The sequence below is a fragment of the Carcharodon carcharias genome, chromosome 12 (assembly GCF_017639515.1).
Source record: "Carcharodon carcharias isolate sCarCar2 chromosome 12, sCarCar2.pri, whole genome shotgun sequence".
Classification (NCBI taxonomy): Eukaryota; Metazoa; Chordata; class Chondrichthyes; order Lamniformes; family Lamnidae; genus Carcharodon; species Carcharodon carcharias.
This window is the reverse complement of record NC_054478.1, coordinates 21,841,269-21,862,667: the sequence shown is the minus strand read 5'-3', so window position 1 is coordinate 21,862,667 and position 21,399 is coordinate 21,841,269. Positions and strand designations below refer to the sequence as shown.

At 41.5% G+C, this 21,399-nt stretch overlaps 1 protein-coding gene and 1 pseudogene across 4 annotated transcripts in view; both read right to left on the bottom strand.

The window, feature by feature from the left end:
• iqcb1 (IQ motif containing B1) overlaps positions 1 to 21,399 on the bottom strand; it is a 153,195-nt gene that overhangs the window by 100,346 nt on the left and 31,450 nt on the right. For 2 of the 4 annotated variants that reach the window (XM_041200164.1, XM_041200162.1), the window contains exons 8-14: positions 17,457 to 17,566; positions 15,961 to 16,070; positions 11,087 to 11,229; positions 9,070 to 9,218; positions 8,385 to 8,507; positions 6,949 to 7,144; positions 5,242 to 5,504 (exon numbers count right to left, since the gene is read on the bottom strand). In XM_041200164.1, the coding sequence (XP_041056098.1) occupies positions 5,302 to 5,504; positions 6,949 to 7,144; positions 8,385 to 8,507; positions 9,070 to 9,218; positions 11,087 to 11,229; positions 15,961 to 16,070; positions 17,457 to 17,566 (1,034 nt within the window). In that variant the 3' untranslated portion in view covers positions 5,242 to 5,301. Of the gene's footprint in view, positions 1 to 299; positions 427 to 5,025; positions 5,505 to 6,948; positions 7,145 to 8,384; positions 8,508 to 9,069; positions 9,219 to 11,086; positions 11,230 to 15,960; positions 16,071 to 17,456; positions 17,567 to 21,399 lie in introns of those variants that run through there. The other 2 variants (XM_041200165.1, XM_041200163.1) reach the window with 2 other exon arrangements.
• On the bottom strand, positions 9,314 to 9,486 carry LOC121285375 (annotated as a pseudogene).

Sequence of the window (21,399 nt, the reverse complement as noted above, 5' to 3'; positions counted from 1 at the left end):
GGGCAGAATGGCATGTTTCTGTGCTTTTTATGCTATGTAAAAAAAAATCCTGTGTGTCATACCCGTTTCCCACTACACACTGCTATAATGTCTCTCAAAATCTATGAGATTATTTTAATAATGGATGTTGAGCTCTACAATATAAATTCACCCTATAGTCTGGAGCTCACTGCTAACCCCTTCCCTCCTTACCCCCTTTACATCTCAGAAATCCTCCTACCTTCCTATATTTTCCTCCCTCAATCCCTGTGACGGTTTGCTACATTAAAGTTGCATTATACTCTTAAACTACTGTTTACCTCTTTATATATTCCAGACGGCTTATCAGTTTGTACGTAAGTCACCCTTAATGCAGTGGCTTTGCTCTTCAAAGTCAGATGCTTGCTGCAGCTAGCAAATGACAGCTAAGTATTTCTTGTTTTGTATCTGAGTATAAACAAAGTCAACAACAGCTGTCAGGACAGACATTCCATGCATGAATATTTAAACACTCTCATCTTGTGTGATTAGTGGTTCCAAGTGCTAGGCTTCCCTGAACTGACATCTCTCACTCTAGTCTATTTTCAGATCGATTTGCTGCAATCACCAATCCACATTTTCTTTCCTCAAATCCCAGGTTTGCCCACCAGCTCCTTCCTCTTGTTTCTCATATATTGGACTTACAACGTATCCTGTAACTCGCTGTGAGGCTCACTAGGGCCTGTTGAGCACAGAATCTAGGCTGACTCTCCAGTGCGGTATACAGGGAATGCAGCACTACACAGAATGTACAGCACAAAAGCAGGCCATTTGGCCCAACTAATCTCTGCTGGTATTCATGCTTCAGATGAGGCTCCTCCCATTCAGCCTGCCTCATTTCAGCATATCTTTCTATTCCTTTGCCTCTCGTACTTGTCTATTTTCTTTTTGAAAGCATCTAACCTATTTGCCTCAACCGCTTCCTGTGTTAGCGAGTTCCACAATCTAATCACTTTCAAGAGACAAAATCTCTCTTTATTTTCCTATTCATCATCCAAAACTCTGCACTTATGGCCTTATTATCTGCAAATCCCTGTGTTCGCTGACCTTGATTGGCGCCGGGTCTAGTAATGTTTCAATTTTCAAATTCTCACTCTTGTTTTCAAATCCCTCTATGGCCTTTCACCTTCCTAACTCTGTAATCTTCTCCAGCCCTTGAACCCTCCAAGGTATCTGCGCTCCCCTAATTCTGGCCTCTTGCGCATTCCCAAATTTTCGTTGCTCCCTTTGACCAAGTTTTTGGTTATCTGCCCGAATATCACCTTAGGTGGCTCAGTGCCTAATTTTGTCTAGTAATGCTCATGTGAAGTGCCTTGTGATGTTTTAGTTCATTAAAAATGCTATGAAGGTAAGATGTTGCTGTTGGTGTCCTGCTTAATTCTTACGCCGCAACCAACATCTCTGAAAAAAAAAATTCTGGTCATTATCTTATTGCTGTTTGTGGTACCTTGCTGTGCTCAAGTTAGCTACTGCATTTCCGATATGAATTTAAGACCTACTACTTCCTTTCATAAACAAAGTGGGAGCAGACATTGAGGAACACACACAATGCCATAAAGCAAAATTGCAAGAGAATAAATTGAGTGCATCTATAGGTCGTCTGGGTCATTTGAAAAATCCATTCTTGGGATATGGGTGTCACTAGCAAAGCTGGAATTTATTACCCATCCTTAGCGGCCCTTCAGAAGGTGGTGATGGGCCTTTTTCTTGAATGCTGGAGTTCATGTGGTGAAGTTTTGTTGAACCTTTATAAAGCTCTAGTTAGGCCACAAGTAGAGTATTGTGCCCAGTTCTGCTCCCACCTCTTTATGACGGATTTAAAAAAAAATTTCAAGAGATGTGGGTGTCACTTGCAAGGGCAGCAATTGTTGTCCATCCCTAATTGCTCTAGAGCTGAGTGACTTGCTAGGCCATTTCAGAGGGCAGTAAGAATTAACCACATTATTGTGGATCTGAAGTTACATGTGGGCCAGACCAGGTAAGGACAGCAGGTTTCCTTCCCTAAAGGACATTAGTGAACCAGATGTTTTTTTTTTTTACAGAAATCCACAACAGGGGTCACCATCACAAACACTAGCTTTTCAAATCCAGATTGTTACGCAACTATCGTATTTTTCAAAACAGTATTATGGGATATTGTAAGGTAGGTTTATGATTGAGTGTGGATGGTTCTATCTATGTGACTGATTTAATTGTTTAGTCAGGTAGACTGCAAGGTTCAAATTATCAGAAGAGTCAGGTGTAAAAAGGGTATTTGAAATGCTAACGAGTGAACTAGAGTCTAAGAGTCAATAGATAAAGTGTGAATGAAACTTGTATTTTAAGATAAGTAGAAAGGTGTTTGGGCTTCAAAGGGATGATAGGATGCTTACAACTAACAAGGTAAGCAAGGCCAAGCAGTATATTTATTCTTCCCAAAGGTACTGACCATATTGGCAATATGAAAGATTTTTATATTGTGGGAAAAGTAAACTTCCATAGACATGTAGAACAATGGGATTTTATAAAGAGAGAAAACATATATAAACAGGGATGGAAGGCTTTGTGTGGGTGGCCATATAAAATCTTGAAAGGTACACCGTGTAAAGCAGCCTTGGGGAAAAGCCTCTGGCCACTTTTGTAGAAGTTTGCTGTGGCCAGTAACTAAAGTTGTTTTAAAAGCCTTTGGAATTCCACTGTTGAGTGGGTGTGTGTGCTAACCTTGCTGTATTGCCTATTTAAATTTAAAATCTATTTTGGACTGTTGCCTTAAAGAGAGTATGTAGTTGGGAGTGAGGTTAATTAGGAATTTTGGGATTTGTTATAGTATCATGTAACTGTAATCTTATGTATGTGTTTGAATTCTTTTCTTTTGTTAATAAATGTTTTAATTTAATTTTTTAAATCACTAAAGGTGTTAGTGGACTCACTACTTCTGAATGCAGTATACAAATCTTCTCGTAATAAATACAAATTGCAGAACCATTGTGATAGCGTGGCCAATTTTCCCTTGGGGGTTTGGTCCTTCTGGTACATATCACCTGCCATATCATAGCAAAATTATTAATTTTTTTATTAATTAATGTGGTGCGATTTGAACCTATGTCCCCAGTGCATTAGCCTGGGCCTCTGGATTACTGGTCCAGTGACATTACCACTACTCCACCATCTCCCCTTAAACTTTATGAAGGATGCTTTAGGAAGCTTTTGGAAGGATGAGGGTGCAGAGAAGATTTATCACAATGGTTCCAGGGAGGAAGGATTTTAGCTCATGGTTAGGTAAAAGAAAATGGGGTTGTTCTCTTTGGAGCAAAGTAGTTTGAGGTGAGATTTAATAAGAGGTGTACAAGATTATGACAGGTTTAGATAAGGTAGATAAAGAAAAGCTGTTTCCATCAGTTCATGGTACAAGGACTAGGGGTCACAGATTTAAGGTTTTGAGCAAGAGATGCAGGGGGGAATGTGAGGAAGAACATTTTTATGCAGTGAGTGGTAATGACCTGGAACTTGCTGTCGATGAGAGTGGTCAAAGTGGTGACATTCAATGATTTCAAAAGAAAACTGGATGAGCACCTGAGGGAAATAAACTTGTAGGGCTATAGGATAGAGCAGGACGAAGGGGGCTGACTGGATTTCTGTATGGCGCACATGGACTTGATAGACCGAGTGGCCTTCTTCTGTGCAGTAATGACTCTATGAGGCGCTCCCACAAGAGTGCTAGAGAGTTCTAGGACTTTGGGCCAGCGACAATGAAGGAACCGTCGATATATGTCATGGTGATGCTGTTAATGCTGAGTTGGGGTGGAGTATTTTCAATTCCTCACTCTGATGTTTCAGTTCGTGATCTAAGCTGCAGCAGAATAGTGAAGAAAAATTAGACAGCAGTAGTTCAGCCTAGGCAGAAATTCCCAGTAACTGGAGGATTGGCTGCACAAGAGTTCAGAAACAGGGCTAATGTTAAGAAGGTGAAGGTACCAAATAGAGGGGTGACTAAGTCCTGCGTGCCCTTTACCACACAAAAAGGGAGAGGGAGATATCAGCAGCGCAGTTTCCTCTTTCTCTTGCACGTCATTCAGCTGCAAGTTTAACATCTACCTAGCACTGGTAAAGACCTGATTTGCCTCCTAGAAGGTTCTCTCTGCTGATTACCTGGAAATTGTGAAAATGCAGAGATTTACTCACACTGGTACAGAAAAGTAAATTGCTGCAGGGATTGACAGTTTCCTGGGCGGACTGTACAAAGCCTTTTCAGCAGGGTGCTTTAACTAAAGCTCCCTGATGGAAAACCACGGAGTAAGTAATTAGGTCTGCCAAATAAACTCCGGATCAGCACAGGTCGGAAAAACGGGTTGAAGTTTAATAAATAAATGTTTTTTAAAAAGTTAAGCTATGAAATATCATATGGATATGGGAGGCCAATCAGCCCATTATAGGCAAGCCATCTAGAAAAAAATATAATTCCCCATTTATGGCATCTAATTTTTCCTTAAAACATTCAAGGTTTTTGCATCTGCTATCCCATCTGGAAGTTCACTTCAGATTTTCATCACTCTGTTTGAAACATTCTGATATCAGTTCAAGTTTTACCTTTCACTTGTCTCGGTATGTATTTTTATCTTGAAGTAGCGTCCTGTATTTGCCTTTTTCGGTGCTGCGTGCCTTATGTTCCTTTAACAAGCCTTCCCTCTTAGTGGCCTTTCAGGGTTGAAAAATTCCACTGCTCCAGTCTTTGTTTAAAGCTTAATGCCCTCCGCAACCCCCCAACACTAGGGATCAACATTTACCTCTCAGTCAACAACACTGAAACAGATTAACCGGCCATTTATCTCGTGGCCGTCAGTGGGACCTTCAGGGAGTGCTGCACTGTCAGAGATGCCGACTTTTGGATGAGACATGAACTGAGTTCCCAAATGCCGGTTCAGGTGGCTATAAAACAATATCCCCTGCCACGAGTGGAAGAAATGCAAGGGAGTTCTCCTGGTTAACATGTATCACTCAGCCATCACCACTAAAACAGAACATCACTGATTTTGAGATCTTGACACTTGCAAATTGGCCTTTACTTTTCCTACAACACTGGCTGTGCTTCAAAAAAAGTGCTATACAAATTAGGCTCTATCCTCCCTTCTTGGGGCTCTTCATGCACCCGAAGAAAGCATTCAAGCATTGGTGTTATGAATATTTTCTACCAAAGGGGACGCTTGCCTGTTGACTACACAAATCATGAAACCGTTGGCCACACACCTGCCACTTGGCTGACACCTCGTGCTCCCTGCCAGCGTTTTTATGGCACTGACCCTTATATCACAGCACAAGATCAAAATCCAGGTCCTGGGCGTAGATCATTTCTGGATCCTGGAACTCATCTCCCAGTTTCTTCCACCAGGGTCCCCGTGTGAACTGCAGCATGGTGTTATGGGACTGCCTGGCTCTGGCTGCGACAGGAACAGACCTGCTGCTAAACACCGCTGTATCCTCCTTTGTGGCCTCTTTCAAACCTGGAGCGTCTGGACGTTACAAGACAAAAATAAAGCCAGTTTAAAAGGAAAATAAGAATGCAGTCGACTACACAAGGCAATAATTCGAATTGGATGGTACAGGAACATTAGTTGTACGTCAGAAGTAGATCAGAAGTGAGCATGCTGGAGGTGCACTGCAGACGTATCAGTGTCAGACAGAAAGACAGGTTAGCATTTTAGACTGAACCTTCTCTCAGATCTCAAACTTTGCCTGTCGTTTTGATTTACAGACACAGGCAAAGCTCCATAATAAGGCCAAACTCAAACTCGCCCGCTGAGAATAATTAAAATCACCAATGGACCACACCCATTTTATTTTTTTTAGAAAATGCTTTGAAAGGTGACTCAGAGGTAAGTTACATGCTACCTTTTCCTTTCCGTCCCTCTCTGACTCTCCACTCCCAACATTTTCCTTTTATTTTAGACGTTCCAGCTTGCACCATTCTTTATTTTGTCTTCAGGATTGCTTAAAGCTCATCCAAGGCCATTGTAATTTGTTACAACCACCTTCCATGGGCATTTTAATAAAAGCAAACTCACATTGGCATTTCAAGCCGTTATTCGCTGATGGTAAATTGCTGCCATATGGTAGTAAGATTAATCAGGAGCACATTGATGAAGAAGTTGTGGAAGTAGGTCAGGAATAAAGCTGGTACTGCAAAGTGGTCAAATACTGGAAATCTCTTTCACATTCTCTGTGATATTAATCTAATCTGAAGGTTGGCTTATGCACTTTAAACAAAGGGCTTCAAGTAGTGGTAACTCCTGCTGGTAGGATGACTGAGCCCCAGTTGCAGTGCCAGAGGCTCAGGTCTTTGGGCTTCACAGTCATTCAAGTTTACTTGCTTGGCTGAGCGCCTTTTGACAGGTCTCAAACAGCTGGATAAAGACATATTCATTGAATTATACAGCACTTGCCCATTAAGCTCAGTGAGTCATCAGAGCAACCTGCATTGTAAATTCATTTTCTTTCCCCAAATTCTTTTGCTGAAAAAAGAGACATGCCGTCGAAGTTTTTTGTCCTGCACGCATCCGGACAGATGCAAGAATGCCAAATTTCAAAGGAAGCAACAATTTACACTCAATGAGAAAGGATGCTGATTAGTTGGCAAGTCGACAAAAACATGGGGTACAACAGTTCATTGGTACATTCTCCATGGCAATGCCCCAATCAGCACCCTTGTCTGATGCAATATAAATTGCTGCTCCCTTTGAAATTTGGCATTCTTGAGTGCAAGACAAAAAGTTTCAAAAGCGCGTCTTTTTCCAGCAATGCTCAAGCTCTATACTACCAAGCAACTGAATGTTCTTTTGTTCTCTGGTTTGAGAGAACACTTGGAAGAACTGACCCTCGGCCTCTCCCGAGTCCAATATTGAGGTGGTGCTCAGGGGGTAACTGTGCTCAATGTGTACAATGTGAAAGAACACTCACTTCTTAAAAGGTTAACAGGTAGCCCATCAGCTGACTTACTCATCAGCAGCTCAATGTCTGTGTTGATCTGGGCGAGCAGTGCCTCCTGCCGCTGTTCTGACTTCCGCTCCAAGTTTCTCCTCATGAGGTACTGGCCCAACATCTCCTGAGCATGAGAATGTCGCTCATTTGCTCTCTCCTTGGACTCTTGAGAAACCTGAGGGGAATTGTGGGTTAATATGTTGCGCCAGTTTTGTCTGCCATATTTTTCTATGCAGTACACACAGCAGAGGATCCTAGTGTTCTGGTCCTTGGATCAGACTAGCTGCAGTGATGGGTTCCTCAGATTATAGGGGGTCTGAGATCCGATCAAGAGAGTCATCAATGATGTTGAACTCCAGAGAATATCTACCATGGATCCAATTGTTAGTCAACGCAAAGCCAGTATTTAAAGAAACACAGGGACGGTTTCATAGAAGTCAGTTTGGAAATGTACTTATTATAATCAACATTGTACAAGAAAATGAATGGATCGTTTACCAATTAAATGCTAGGTACTGTAAGACAGTCGATAACAGTGTGAGTATGAATCTTTCAGATCTCTCTGAAACTTAACTTTTCATCTGCAACACTCAGGCTCCTAAATGTAAGATCTCAGTTACCTAAACTACACAGTAAGATGTCGTTGGTATCATCAAAACTCAGGCCATTTGGGATTAACTCAATTCTAACAGGGCTCCTGCACCTTTCAAAAATTAAAATTCGATGGCTTTTCCATAACCAAATACTTCAAGACCATTTTTTCTTTCAAATACATCATGAACTCTGACATTTGTACTTTTACACAAGCATTGGAACCTTGCATTGTGTGTCAGTTATCCAATAACTTCAATTTCTCACAAAAGTATCTTGTTTTGTAGAAATTTTGTGTTCCATGAAAAGTGCTTATGGGGTCATCAATCTACCTACCTGTACTGGATTCCATACATGCAATGTGAAGAAAGTGATTGGAGGGGAGGCAGTGGTCGTCAGAAAAACATTGGAAAAGGTTGAAATTCTGCCCTAAGTCACAAAAGTCTCACCCCTGTCTTTATAAAATTCTATGACTTTTCAAAAGCTTACAGCCTTTGTTTTATTTTAGAAATTTCAATGACTTTCCCAGGGTTTCCATGACCTTGGGGAACCCTATTCTAAAGTGGACTGTAGGATGTACAGATATTAATATCCACTGCTTATTTTTCAGCAAGGGAATTTACATTCAATGAAGCGGGTGATCAGCAGATGGTGCAAGAAGGAGTCCTTGCTAGAATAATCAGAATTGGGTTCTGGATAGGGTTGGTTCGATGGGTTGAAAGACCTTTTCTCAATCCGCATAACCTTATGTTTGAAAACATGAAATTCAGATTTAGAAGTGATTTTTGGGAGACCAGGCCACATCTCTGGTGCAGCATACTCACTGGATGAAGTTTGACATGTGCATCTACTTTAGCACGCAGTTCGAGTCTCTGTGTGTCTGTGAGGCCCTGCCAAGGTGTGATGCATGATCTCAGGTTTCGACGCTTATTCAAGAACTTCAAGACCTACAACCAGAAAAACATTTCATGAAGCTCTTCTAAAATTCTAGTTCTCCATTAATAAGGTTAATGCCCCTTTTCTCTCTCAATAACAATTTAAGATAAACATTAAATCCCCAGACATGAAATGTGATTCTGATTGTAGAGAATTCCTCATTCATGTACAACATTCCTTTAAAGTCACAAAATACGATTCCCAAGTTGAGCAACATTTATGAAACATCCCTCCAGTTTGTTTTTAGGATTCAAAATCTATCTACCTAGTATTCTTTTCTCAACGTAAATATATTATACATTCAATCAATCCACTTGTCTAAATAGTCATTTCATCATTTTAAAGTAAATAATTTTTCAGGGTGTACGTTTGCCAATGTTTTAAACATTTCAGATTAAGATGGCATCTTTGTTACCCCCATTCCTTGATCTTTCCAGGTTTCTCCAGTGCAGATCCTGGAGGCAAAATGGTGCATAGCAAGTCACCCCAAAATGCTGCTCCAACATTACAATTCTGTATTTTTTCTCCTCCCCACCAAAGTTTTACATTTCAACACATCAGGAAAGCACTCACAGCTCTCTGGACAATAACAGCTGCCCTGAATTCCTTAAGGGCCTGCTTTTGCTTGTTGAAGGCCTTTCTCTGCCTGTATCCGAGCCAGACCTTCTGGATCAGCAGTGCTGATCGCTCTCTCTCTTCCTGTAGGTATTTGTCCATCTCGCCTACAGAGGATGACAAGTATTACACTGTAAGCCAGGGGAATAAACAGAATTGGGGGCGGTACAAGGCGTTCTAAATAGTTTTATGATTTGTAAATCAGGGCCAAGTGCAAATGCAGTTCCCCACTACCACAAATTTTGCAGTCAAGTGCAAAAAGTCCCCTGCATTTGGGGACATCACAGGTGTCTGCACACTCGGAGTGCAATGGGATAGCCTCATCCTGGGAGCACAACCTTCATGATCATTGTTTCTCCCCTGCCAGATAATGCACCTCCAAACATTACATTGAAGATCAAAGCAATGGTCAGATCGAAACACTACTGAACGATAAATTGGCAGGAACACATAATGTATGACATTGGCCTGCAAAATGATGTGAAATAATTCTGATGTCAAATCAGATTTGGATTAAACAACTTATTAATTAAAATACACTAAATACTACACAGTGCACATGCAGCATTATGGTAGTGAGTGCGCTTTACTAAGTATCCAGGTTCATGAATGATCCAGGGAGCTAGTACTTGCCTGTTGCATTGGTCCCTGGTGCGTTATGATTTCATCACTGGGATATGACAATAAGGCAGCTTGTTTTTTTTTCCTCCCCCACAATAGCTGAGTGTGACCATGCTCTAGGTGGCTGATATGTGATCATGAATAGGAACTGCAATTGATTTGCCTGCCAATTGCTGGCAATGGGTCAGGAACAGTTAGTAAAATGTTGAAGAATTCACCACAGTTTAAATCATGTGACACCATGCTGTTCTCAAATCTCATCTGATACACATTTTCTAAATACAAAGACTGTACCAAGAATTTGATTTCCATTACAGAAATGCTAAAAACATCAAAGAATCCCTAAAACTACACAGCTTTCAAAAATAGTCTGTTCTGAGACTTGTAAAAAAGTTGCAATAACATTAACTAGGCCTGTCTGCTGGGAAGTAACCCAACTTCATCAATGCTCAATGTCTAGTGGTAATGAAGAGCCCTGGATAGAGTAAGATCCCCAATGTAGGTATCTAAAATTCCCTACGATGTTTCATAACTCTAGGGAGCTTGTAACTTTTGCTGAATTCAGAGTTAGTTGAAGCTGCTTTTATGGCTCAATTTGATTACCTATCTTTGAACATAAGAACATGTGACTTGTCCTGCAAATATATGATCCTTTGACCCAAAGAATTCTGCCCGATGTACTTTGGAAATCTGTGTGTTACTTCTTTTTCTCCCAGCTGAAGGAAGTTCTAAAGAGTCATACCCCTCAATGAACCTCCCAAAGGACAACAATTTGCCATTACATAATGCTGCTCATGCAGAACAATAGCTCAGAGTACGTCACAACAATAACAACTTGCATTTATTTATACAGAGCCTCTAATGTAGTTAAATGTCCCAAGGCCCTTCTCAGGAGATTTATCAGACAAATTCTGACAGGAAGCCACAGAAGAAGATATTAGGATGGGTGGCCAAAAGCTTGGTCAAAGGGGTAGAATTTTAGGAGCATCTTAAAGGAGAAGAGAGAGCTAGAGAAACAAAGAGGCCTAGGCAGCTCAAAGCATGGCCACCGAGCCAGAGTTGGAGGAGTGCAGAGATATGAGAGGATTGTGGGGCTGGAGGAGGTTCCAGAGATAGGGAGAGGCAAGGCCATGGAGTGATTTGAAAAAAAGGATGAAAATTTTAATAGCGAGGTGATGCTGGACTGGGAGACAATGCAGGTCAGTGAACACAACTGCACAGGGAAGGTGACGAGCAGGTGACCGAAAAGACTCAAGGGAAAAAACAGCTTTTGTTAAAGAGGGTTTTGAAGGAAGAAATTGCAAACTTAAGCAGTTTGGTCCCCAGTGCACCAAATTTTTGAAAACTCACTTACTTGCAGGGACTATTTCCAGTAAGCTCAGTTGCCGCTGTCGAAACTCTCGTAGAGCTCGATGTCGCCGTAGCTGTAGCTGGCATTTAAGCTCCTCCTCCTCTCTCATTTTCTCCAGCCGATGCATTTCCTGTTCACGTTTTGCCCTAAATGGCATTGCGTGTGATTACCATCAATTCTCATCAACATAGCCACACAGCTTCCATACAGTCCCATACAGTTACTAAATATGTTACAGAATACAGATTCAAGGGATATAGGAACAGGAGAAGATTATCAATTCCTTAAGCTGTTCTGCCAATCTGTTAGATCATGTTATCTCAATTTCATTTTTTTCATATCTCTCGATACCCTTACCTAACAGAAATTTATTGATCTCAGTCTTAAAAAGTTCCACCGGCCCAGCATCAACAGCCTGTAGGGAATAGAGTACCAGATTTTGACTAGCCTTTTGCTTCCCAATTTCCCCCCTCACTTTATTAAACTTTACTTTTAAAAATTACTTTTGCACCTATCTGAATATTTGGCTTTTATATCACATATAAAATAAAGAATTTCCTACATAACAACAGCAACACTTCAAAAGTATTTCTTTGGCATTAGGAAATCCTATGGTCATGGAAGGTGCTAAAGAAATGCAAGTCTTCCTTTTTAGAATTTCCTGGCCCTAATACCCTACCAGCAGAATTAAAATTCAGCAAAGGAATGTAAGCTTGATGCTCAGTGCTTATTTGCTGCATTGACTACTGACTCTCTCTGTTTCCAGTCTCTCTCTGTCTTGTCTTCCATTTCCTTCTGGCCAGGTCTCTCTCCTCTCCTTCCCCTTTATCCCTCTGTTTCTCTAATGGCCCCTTTTCTCAGCCACCTCTCATCTTTCTTGGTCGTATCTCTGTCCCCAAAGAGTGTTCTCAGTCATGTATTTTACTCTCTTCTCTCATTTTTGCTGCTTTCATCCAGAAACTGAAATCCTTTATGAGCTAACTAGATACACAACACTTTGTGTGTCCAAAAGCTCAATGACCTCTTTGGCGCAGTTAGTGGGGCCACGAGAGAGGAAAATCAGGGTAATTCCTCTCCAACTCCCTTAGGCAGTCAAAACCATTTGAGGGGGTCACTTTGGCCTTGATAATTTTATGTTGTACTTACCTCAGTGTCTATTGCCTATATTATCTATTGCCCGTTGCAGTGTTTTACTATATCTACACCAAATTTACTGGCAAAAATACATTGAAAAGTTGATCTGCACCTGATTTATATGCATCAGCCTACAGGTGGGGATGTCACTGGGATACTAGTAAGTGAACAATGACTCCTCAGAGCAAATGCTGTAGTGCACAGCACCAGGTTAAAGGGTAAAGCACACACTGCTGCGCTTCTACATTGCTCATTATTAGCTTCCTCATAAAACAATTCAAATATTAGTAGATTTCAGGTGGCGTTTCTGACCGAAGATAAGACAATATGCTTTTTTTTTAAGGTCAGAGAGATTATACACTATGAAATGCACTGTGCTATTGCTGCTAATGGTGGTTTTATAAATGCCACAAAATCTAATTATTGTCAAGTCGATAGATTCAGGTCAAATGTAATTTAATTGCTGTTTGCTGAGGGCAAATTAGAAAATGCTTGTAAATTTAATGCTTGTCTTTCGGTTTTTTAAAAAGTTAATTTTACAACTGTAATGACATGGGGGATCTGGTGTCTAACAGGTGTTGCCAGATGTCCTGGGACATTGATGTTTGTAAATGAAATGAAATGATCTGTAACAAGGATAGAAGTATTAGACAGGATAATGGAGATGTTCTATTTTGAAGTTGTGTCAGCTTAAAGCATAAAGTAAAAGGGGGAAGTGACGGTGTAGTGGTATTGTCACTGGACTAGTGATCCAGAGATCCAGGGTAATGCTCTGGGGACCCGGGTTCGAATTCCACCATGTCAGGTGGTGAAATTTGAATTAAATCAAAAAAAATCTGGAATTAAACCATTGTCTGTGAAACCATTTTTGTACAAACCCTTTAGGGAAGGAAATCTGCTGTCTTTACCTGGTCAGGCCTAGTGACTCCCAACCCAAAGCAATGCTGTTAACCGCCCTCTGAAATGGTCTAGCAAGCACTCAGTTTTATCAAACCGCTACGAAGCCTATAAAGTATGAAACCAGACGGACAGTCTACCCGGAAGTAACAATATCAAACTCAGCCCTCTCGACCCTGCAAAGTCCTCCTTACTAACATCTGGGGCTTGTGCCAAAATTGGGAGAGCTGTCCCACCGACTAGTCAGACAACTTCCTGACATAGTCATACTCACAGAATCATAATTTACAGTTAATGTCCTAGATACCAACATTGCCATCCCTGGGTCCTGTCCCACTGGCAGGACAGACCCAGCAGGGGAGGCAGCACAGTGATATACAGTTGGGAGGGAGTTGTCCTGGGAGTCCTCGACATTGACTCCGGACCCCATGAGTTTCATGGCATCAGATCAAACATGGGCATGCCCATTACCACATACTGCCACCCCCTCAGCTGATGAATCAGCACTCCTCCACATTGAACCCAAGAGTGGCTCAGTAGCACCGCGCTACTGGCCGAGCCCCAGAGAACATAGCTGCTAGACTGGGGCTGCGGTAGATGGTGAGGGAACCAACCAGAGGGAAAACCATACTTCACCACATCCTCACCAATTTGCCTGCTGCAGATGCATCTGTCCATGGGAGTATCGATTGGAGTGACCACTGCACAGTCCTTATGGAGATGAAGTCCCTTCTTAACATGAAGATTACCTCCATCGTGTTGTGGTACTGCCATCGTGCCAAATGGGATAGATCTAGCAACTCAAGACAGGGCATCCATGAGGCGCTGTGGGCCATCAGCAGCAGCAGAATTGTACTCAACCAAATCAGTAAACTCATGGCCCAGCAATATCCCTTACTGTACCACCTGAAGGTTCCCTTCCAAACCGCACACACCCTGACTTTCCTTCACTGTTATTAGGTCAAAATCCTTGACCTCTCTCCGTAACAGCACCGTAAGTGTACTTACACCACATAGACTGTAGCAGTTCAAGACGACAGCTCACCACCACCTTCTCAAGGTCAATTAGGGATGGGCAATAAATGCTGGCCTAGCCAGCGACACCCACATGAATGAATGAATAAAAAACAAAACTGTTATTGTGGAGGTCAATTCGCTCAGTTGGCTAGATGGTTAGAAGGTGATGCAGAACGATGCCAATGGTGAGGTTCAATCCTTGCACTGGATGTTGTAGTTCATGGAGGGCTGCTTCCTAGTCTTGCCCATGTTTGGTGGGGAGAGGTGCCCCTCAAGCTACATAACTATTTGTCTCTCTCTAATAGAGCGATGCCTATGGCTCCATTTGGACCACAATTAATTACCTTACAATTGTTGTTAACGAACAAGTGTTTAGAATTCAATATATATAAATATAGGAGCATCCTCTAAAACACAGAGATGCCAAGTATAGAGGCCAAGATAATCTCACATCAGCTGAGATTCACAGGACATGTCGTCAAAATGCCCAATTTAAGAATGCCCATAAAGGTGCTCTACTCAGAGCTACTTGAGGGAGTCCATTCCCACAGGGGTCCAAAGGAAAAGTTTCAAAGACAATCTTAAAGCCTCCAAGAAAGTCTGCTCTATTAACATAGGAAGCAATGTCCAATCGTGACCAAAATGGTGGCCCATCAGAAGTGAAAGAGATGGAAAGAGGGCGATCGCTCAAGCCAACAATCCATCACCACCCCTACCAGCTAACAAACCACGTCCTCACTGTGGGAGGTTATGCAAGGCTAAGGTGGGCCTCTTAAACATCTGCAAACCACAGCCAACACTGGCATCTCACTTCCATCCAGTCTTTTGCAAGAAAGAATCATCCTCGACATGACGGATTGCCAATGATGATGAAATAAATATAAGTATTAATTAAATAAGACCATTGAGGCTTTAAATAGACTGTGATGGTGCTTTGTCATTAAATATGGATTACACTTTTAAAATGGTTTATATTCCACCCATCAGTCAAAAACATGTCAAAATTTATTGAGGATTAAAATCTAGGCGGTTCGGACAAATTGATGATATATAAAAATTCAAATGAGCTAATTAGTGGGGAGAAATTATCTATGACAAAATAAATTTGCCTATAATTACATGACACAGAAATTGTCAGGAATTGTGAAACATAAAATGTGACTGACAGAAAATGTGTGCTTGAGCAGTCATTTTTTCTTAGTATAATAAGACAACTGTAAGGAGGAAAAACCACCTTATAAGATGACGCATATCTGCCTTATTGTGGACAACATCACCATTGTAGACTGCTCCAGTCATCCATGCTACAATATCAACAGGTAGAAGGTAATCAGCCATAGTTCACAAAGGATCATAGGCATCTCTCTCTATTGGAGACAGACAATTGGTTCTATTGCAGAGGGGCACCACTCCATAAGCATGGGGCAAGAAGAGAAAGGCCTCCATGAGCTACCACAGCTGATACGGAGATTGAGCTTGTACCGCTGGCATCATTCTGCATCACACTCTAGCCATCTAGTCAACTGAGCTAACCGAGTCGCTTACCATCAACAACAACTTTTATATAGCGCTAAATAAGGAGTTATTAGGGCAGGTAACCTAAAGCTTGGTCATAGAGCATCTTAAAGGAGGAGAGGGAGGCAAAGAGATTTAGGGAGTGAATTCCAGAGATTAAGGCATTGACAGCTGTACCTACAGCTGCCCATGGTGAAGCAAAGAAATCAGGGAAGTGCAATATCCTTTTCCAAGTCATGCATTCAAAGGATTTAATGGATTTACAGGCAATATATCAATTTTCACATAAGGCAGAAGAGGATCAAAAGCTTTACCTGAAACTCCTTTGTAAAGTTGTCACCACTTTTGGAAGATTCTTCACCCGCTTTCTTGTCTGATATGCTCTCCACGCTGCTTGGATCAAGCATGCAGCTCTGTAGGACTTCTAAAAACGCCAAGAATCATGGCTTTATTTTTGAGCTAAATTGTGTAAACTTAAAATAGTAAGAAATATGAAAACAAATGATGAGGAAAGGCCACTGAACCCAACAAAATCATCCAACGATCCAGAGTTTCAACTCATCTAGCCTAGCATACAAATGTATTGATTCCTCCACAGTTTTTGATTTCACTACTTTACACAGTAAATTGTTCTAAACTTGCATCACCCTTTCTCCTTACAATAAAAAATGTTCATAAAATCTTGCATTTGGCCTATTGTGGCTCTTTGAAAAAGCTATCCAATCGGTCCAACATCCCTGTTCTTTTCCCTTATAGCCTTAAAAATATTTTGATCATAAGGAGGAAAGAACATAGGAAATAGGCACAGGAGTAGACCATACGATTCAACTTGGCTCTGCCATTCAATAAGGTCATGGCTGATTTCTACCTGAACTCAAACTTCTTGCCCTATCCTATGTCCCTTGATTCCTTTAAATCTAATCGATCTCTATCTTAAATATACTCACTGAATAAACATCTACAAATTCTGGGGTAGAGAATTCCAAAGATTCACAACTCTCTCAGTGAAGAAATTCTTTCTCATCTCAGTCCTAAATGGCTGAGATGTATTGTGATCCCATGTACTTGAATCCATAGCCAGGAAAATCATCCATTCAGCATCAACCCTGTCAAGCCCCTTAAGAATTTTATATGTTTCAATGAGATCACCTCTCATTCATTTTGAGGATATATGCTGAGTCTACTCAACATCTCCTCATAGGAGGATGCACTCATCCAAGAATCAATTAAGTAAAAATATGTTGCACTCTCGCTAAGGCAATTACATTAATCCTTGAGTAAGGAGACCAAAGCTGTACACAGAACTCAAGATATGGTCTCACCAAGGCCTTATATAATTGTAGTAAAACTTCTTTATTCTTTTGCTGTAATCCCTTTTTAATGAAGGCTAACATGCCATTTATTTTCCCTTGCCGTACCTGCATGCTAGCTTTCGGTGGTTTGTGTACGAAACACCAAAGCTTCTCTGCCAACATTTCTCAGTCTTGCACCATCTAAAAAATATTCTACTTTTCTATTTTTTCTAGCAAAATTGATAACCTAACACATCTCCACATTATATTCCATCTGCCACGCTATTGCACAATCACTTAACCTTTCTATATTCCTGTGTAGCCTCTTTGCGTCCTCCTCACAGCTTGCTTTACAACCTAGCCTTGCAGTCAGGAAACTTGGATACCACATTTCCTTTGTTAGCATACATCTAATTACGTTTTGAAAATTGCAATTGCCAAAACCAGTGGAACGCAGGATATTTTAATTCTCACAAAATGATCAATTCTATGCCACTAAGTAGGCTAATAATACGTGCCTGCTGGCTTACTCCTTGGGTGGACCCAGCATAGAGGAGATCCAATAGCTGACTCAACTCCTTGTCAAAGCCTCTTCCTGTCCACTGTTTACTCAAGAGCGAACATAAACCTGGGGAACAAACATCTGACAGATTACTTTTCAGACATTGCTTGACAACTACTTTCACAAGCATTAACTTTAAAAGTGCAAAACAGAATGCTGGAAATTACAAATTATCTGTTAAATTACCTATACAAATCCAAGTTCTTTCTTTTCTTTGACTGCATTAAAATAATAACTGTCCTGTAATGCACAGTTTTATCATTAACTCAAGGTCATGTTCATTCTGAGTATGATGGCACAAGTGCCTCTGGACCATGGGACTGAATTCCAACCCCCCTCACCCCCCAACGGTGGCGGGGTTGTGTGGTGCCCGGCAGGAGCAAGCATGAACCTGATTGGCACCCCCGACTGAATCCACGCCACCATTTCACATGCGTGACACTTGCCTAGATCATGTGTGGCAGTGGGGTAGGGGGGATTCCCTGAGTCAGGGCACGAAAGAGCGCAGACATCTCCCTGAGGCACAGAGGTCCCACAGGGAGATCAGTTTAAGATTTTAAAATTTAAATAAAGGAAAAAAAACTTTTAAAACATGTCCCCTCATATGACAGTATCACATAAGCTGGGACATGTCAATGAATCTTTTCAATAATTTTTATTGAATTTGAAAACACTTCATGAAACCTCATCCCGCCCGTGGATGAGGTTTCATGAAAAATGCAAAGGCCACCTGGCCTATTCACCCGCCTGCCAACCTTAAGGTTGGACGGGCAGCTTACTTAACTGTTCTAATTCATTTTCAACAGGCCTTAATAGGCCGAACTGAAAATCTAAATGACGCGCGGTGACGCCTGCCCGACGTCACCGTGCATCAATTTACGCGGCAGCGAGTGGGCCCCACTCCCGCTCGCCGACCAGAAAATTCTTCCCATGATTAAATCCAAATTTAAACCAAACAAAAGGCAATAGGACCTCTGGAAAAATTCAAGATTAATTATACTTTTAAATATGAATTTTCAGACTTCATCACTAATTGCCACCTGAGAAGGTGGTGATGGCGAACCGCCCTCTTGCAGTGCAACAGTCCTTGTGTTCCCACAGTGCTGTTAGACAGGGAGCTCCTAGTCACAATCCAAGCCAACAATCCAAGTCACATTGAAACAAAGATGTTCATGACACAGGCAAGTAGTTATAGTCAGCAGTGTTTGTGAAAGTAACTCCACAGACCAACATACAAAGTATACTAATAAAAACAAAAAAAAACTGCGGATGCTGGAAATCCAAAACAAAAACAGAATTACCTGGAAAAACTCAGCAGGTCTGGCAGCATCGGCGGAGAAGAAAAGAGTTGACGTTTCGAGTCCTCATGACCCTTCGACAGAACTTGCGTTCGAGTCCAAAAAAGAGTTGAAATATAAGCTGGTTTAAGGTGTGTGTGTGGGGGGCGGAGAGATAGAGAGACAAAGAGGTGGAGGGGGGGGGGTTGTGGTTGTAAATTTTGTCACAGAGAGGAACAGAACTTCTTCAAGGAGGTAGGCATTTCTTGAAGAGCAGTGGCAGTCAATTAAACACAGAGATAAAAACAAAAAAACTGCGGATGCTGGAAATCCAAAACAAAAACAGAATTACCTGGAAAAACTCAGCAGGTCTGGCAGCATCGGCGGAGAAGAAAAGAGTTGACGTTTCGAGTCCTCATGACCCTTCGACAGAACTTGCGTTCGAGTCCAAGAAAGAGTTGAAATATAAGCTGGTTTAAGGTGTGTGTGTGGGGGGCGGAGAGATAGAGAGACAAAGAGGTGGAGGGGGGGGGGGGGTGTGGTTGTAAATCTTGTCGCAGAGAGGAACAGAACTTCTTCAAGGAGGTAGGCATTTCTTGAAGAGCAGTGGCAGTCAATTAAACACAGAGATAAAAACAAAAAAACTGCGGATGCTGGAAATCCAAAACAAAAACAGAATTACCTGGAAAAACTCAGCAGGTCTGGCAGTACAAAGTATACTGATGGGCACGTGTACTGTAGGCCATTGTTGTCTATTCTCCAACTGTTATTGGTTGACCTTTTGGATGGATGCCTTGTACATCTATCACCTTCCTGTCAGCAACATCTACCACCCCCTTCTTTGGTGGAAGATCAATTGTACAGGCCCAGTTGTTTGGAAACCCATCCCTAAAGCCTTACACTTTCCTCTCTTCCTTTAAAAGTCTTTCCAAAATCATCCTTCACCTTTGCTTTTTATCTTAGCTTGTAAGTTCTCTCCCTCTCGCTTTGTTCGTCAGTAGTACCCTGTAAAGTGCCTTGGGGGACATCTTACATGTCAAATGCAAAGTGTAGGTGGTAGGCATGGGTACATTAGCACTATTGGCTGCAGTTCAGATTCTGGCAAATGATGAGAAGAATGCTTGTAATCCTAGCTCACTGAAACCTGGAAAGCAAGAAATGAGACAAGCCCATTCCTGCCAACAGATAGTATACAAGTGGCATTATCACTATTTCGCTCTGAAAAGGTGCCTCAGCAAAAGAAAACAAAATATTTGCATTTATGTAGTGGTTTTCACAACCACTGGACATTTCATAGCACTTTACAATGAAGTACTTTTTGAAGTGCTGTAATGTAGCAAATGCACCAGCCAATTAGTGCTCAACAAACTCCAACAAAGAGCAACCTGATAATGACCAGGTAATCTGCTTTCTGTGATGTTGATTGAGGGAAAAATATTGGCCAGGATCAAAGGAGGTAACTCCTCTGCTCATCTTCAAAATAGTGCTATGGAATCTTTTACATCCACCTCAGCAGGCAGATGGGGCCTAGCTTTAACAACTCATCGGAAAGAGGGCACCTCTGACAATGCAGCACTCCCCCAATATTGCACTGGAGTGTCAGCCTTGATTTTGTGCTCAAGACCTGGAGTGGGACTTAAACCCAGAGCCTTGTGATTCAGAGGCAAATGTTTAACCAAATGAATGATGGCTGACACACCATGGAAAGCAACTAAATGAAAAGTTCACTCCTTCTCAGTATGAGGCACAACGCCAAACCATAACCAGTTCTGCAACAATGACAATGTCAACAGCATTTAGTTGGAAATATAACATATTGAAACAAAGAGGATATTGAAATTAATTAATTGTAATTTATTTCTAAAATTGAATACTAAGTTTTGCCGATGGCCTAGTGAGTAAATGCACCATTACTGAGCTATACAGGCCACAAAGGTCCCATGCCCTACCTATGTGTGATTAGCTGAGCTCAGCTGGGGCAGCAGGTGATACAATTTGCTTCAGCACCCCTGATCATCATCCAATGACTCCCTGATGGACTGTGGGTGAGATTATGATTGGCTTGGCTGTGAATGCACCCCATCCCTGGCAACTCATTGCCAAAAGTGGACCCTTGACTAAGGTACCGGTGGAGCCAGTGCCTTCACTACAGCGGGAGTAAAAGGGGGAAAAATCTGTTAAAAAAGCACGTTACTGATGGTGAGACTCCTCTTCAATAAGGTGGCGCAGGAAAGATTTGACAATGTGACAACTGACTGTGTAACTAGGACTGCTGCAAACTTTAGCTTCCTGTATACTGACTATATTGTGGAAGAGAGGAAGAAATGTAGCTCTCATTATGATTGCAGGGTGAAACTGCATTACACAATCTCACAAATATTTATACTTTTAAAATCTGTGTACACTAGTGAATGTGTATAGTGAGATTAGGGGTAAGAAAGAAATTAAGCCATGTTCAAAATCCTGGACGATTATTCAGAAATGAGGGATAGTTGATTAGTGTGCATTTCCAAACCTTCCAGCCTGCCTTTGTGGTTAAGATGTAACAGTGGCTGAAGTGTATATAAATTTCATACAGACTTATTGTTTTGTGGTTTGTGGTAAAACAAAAATATAGATATG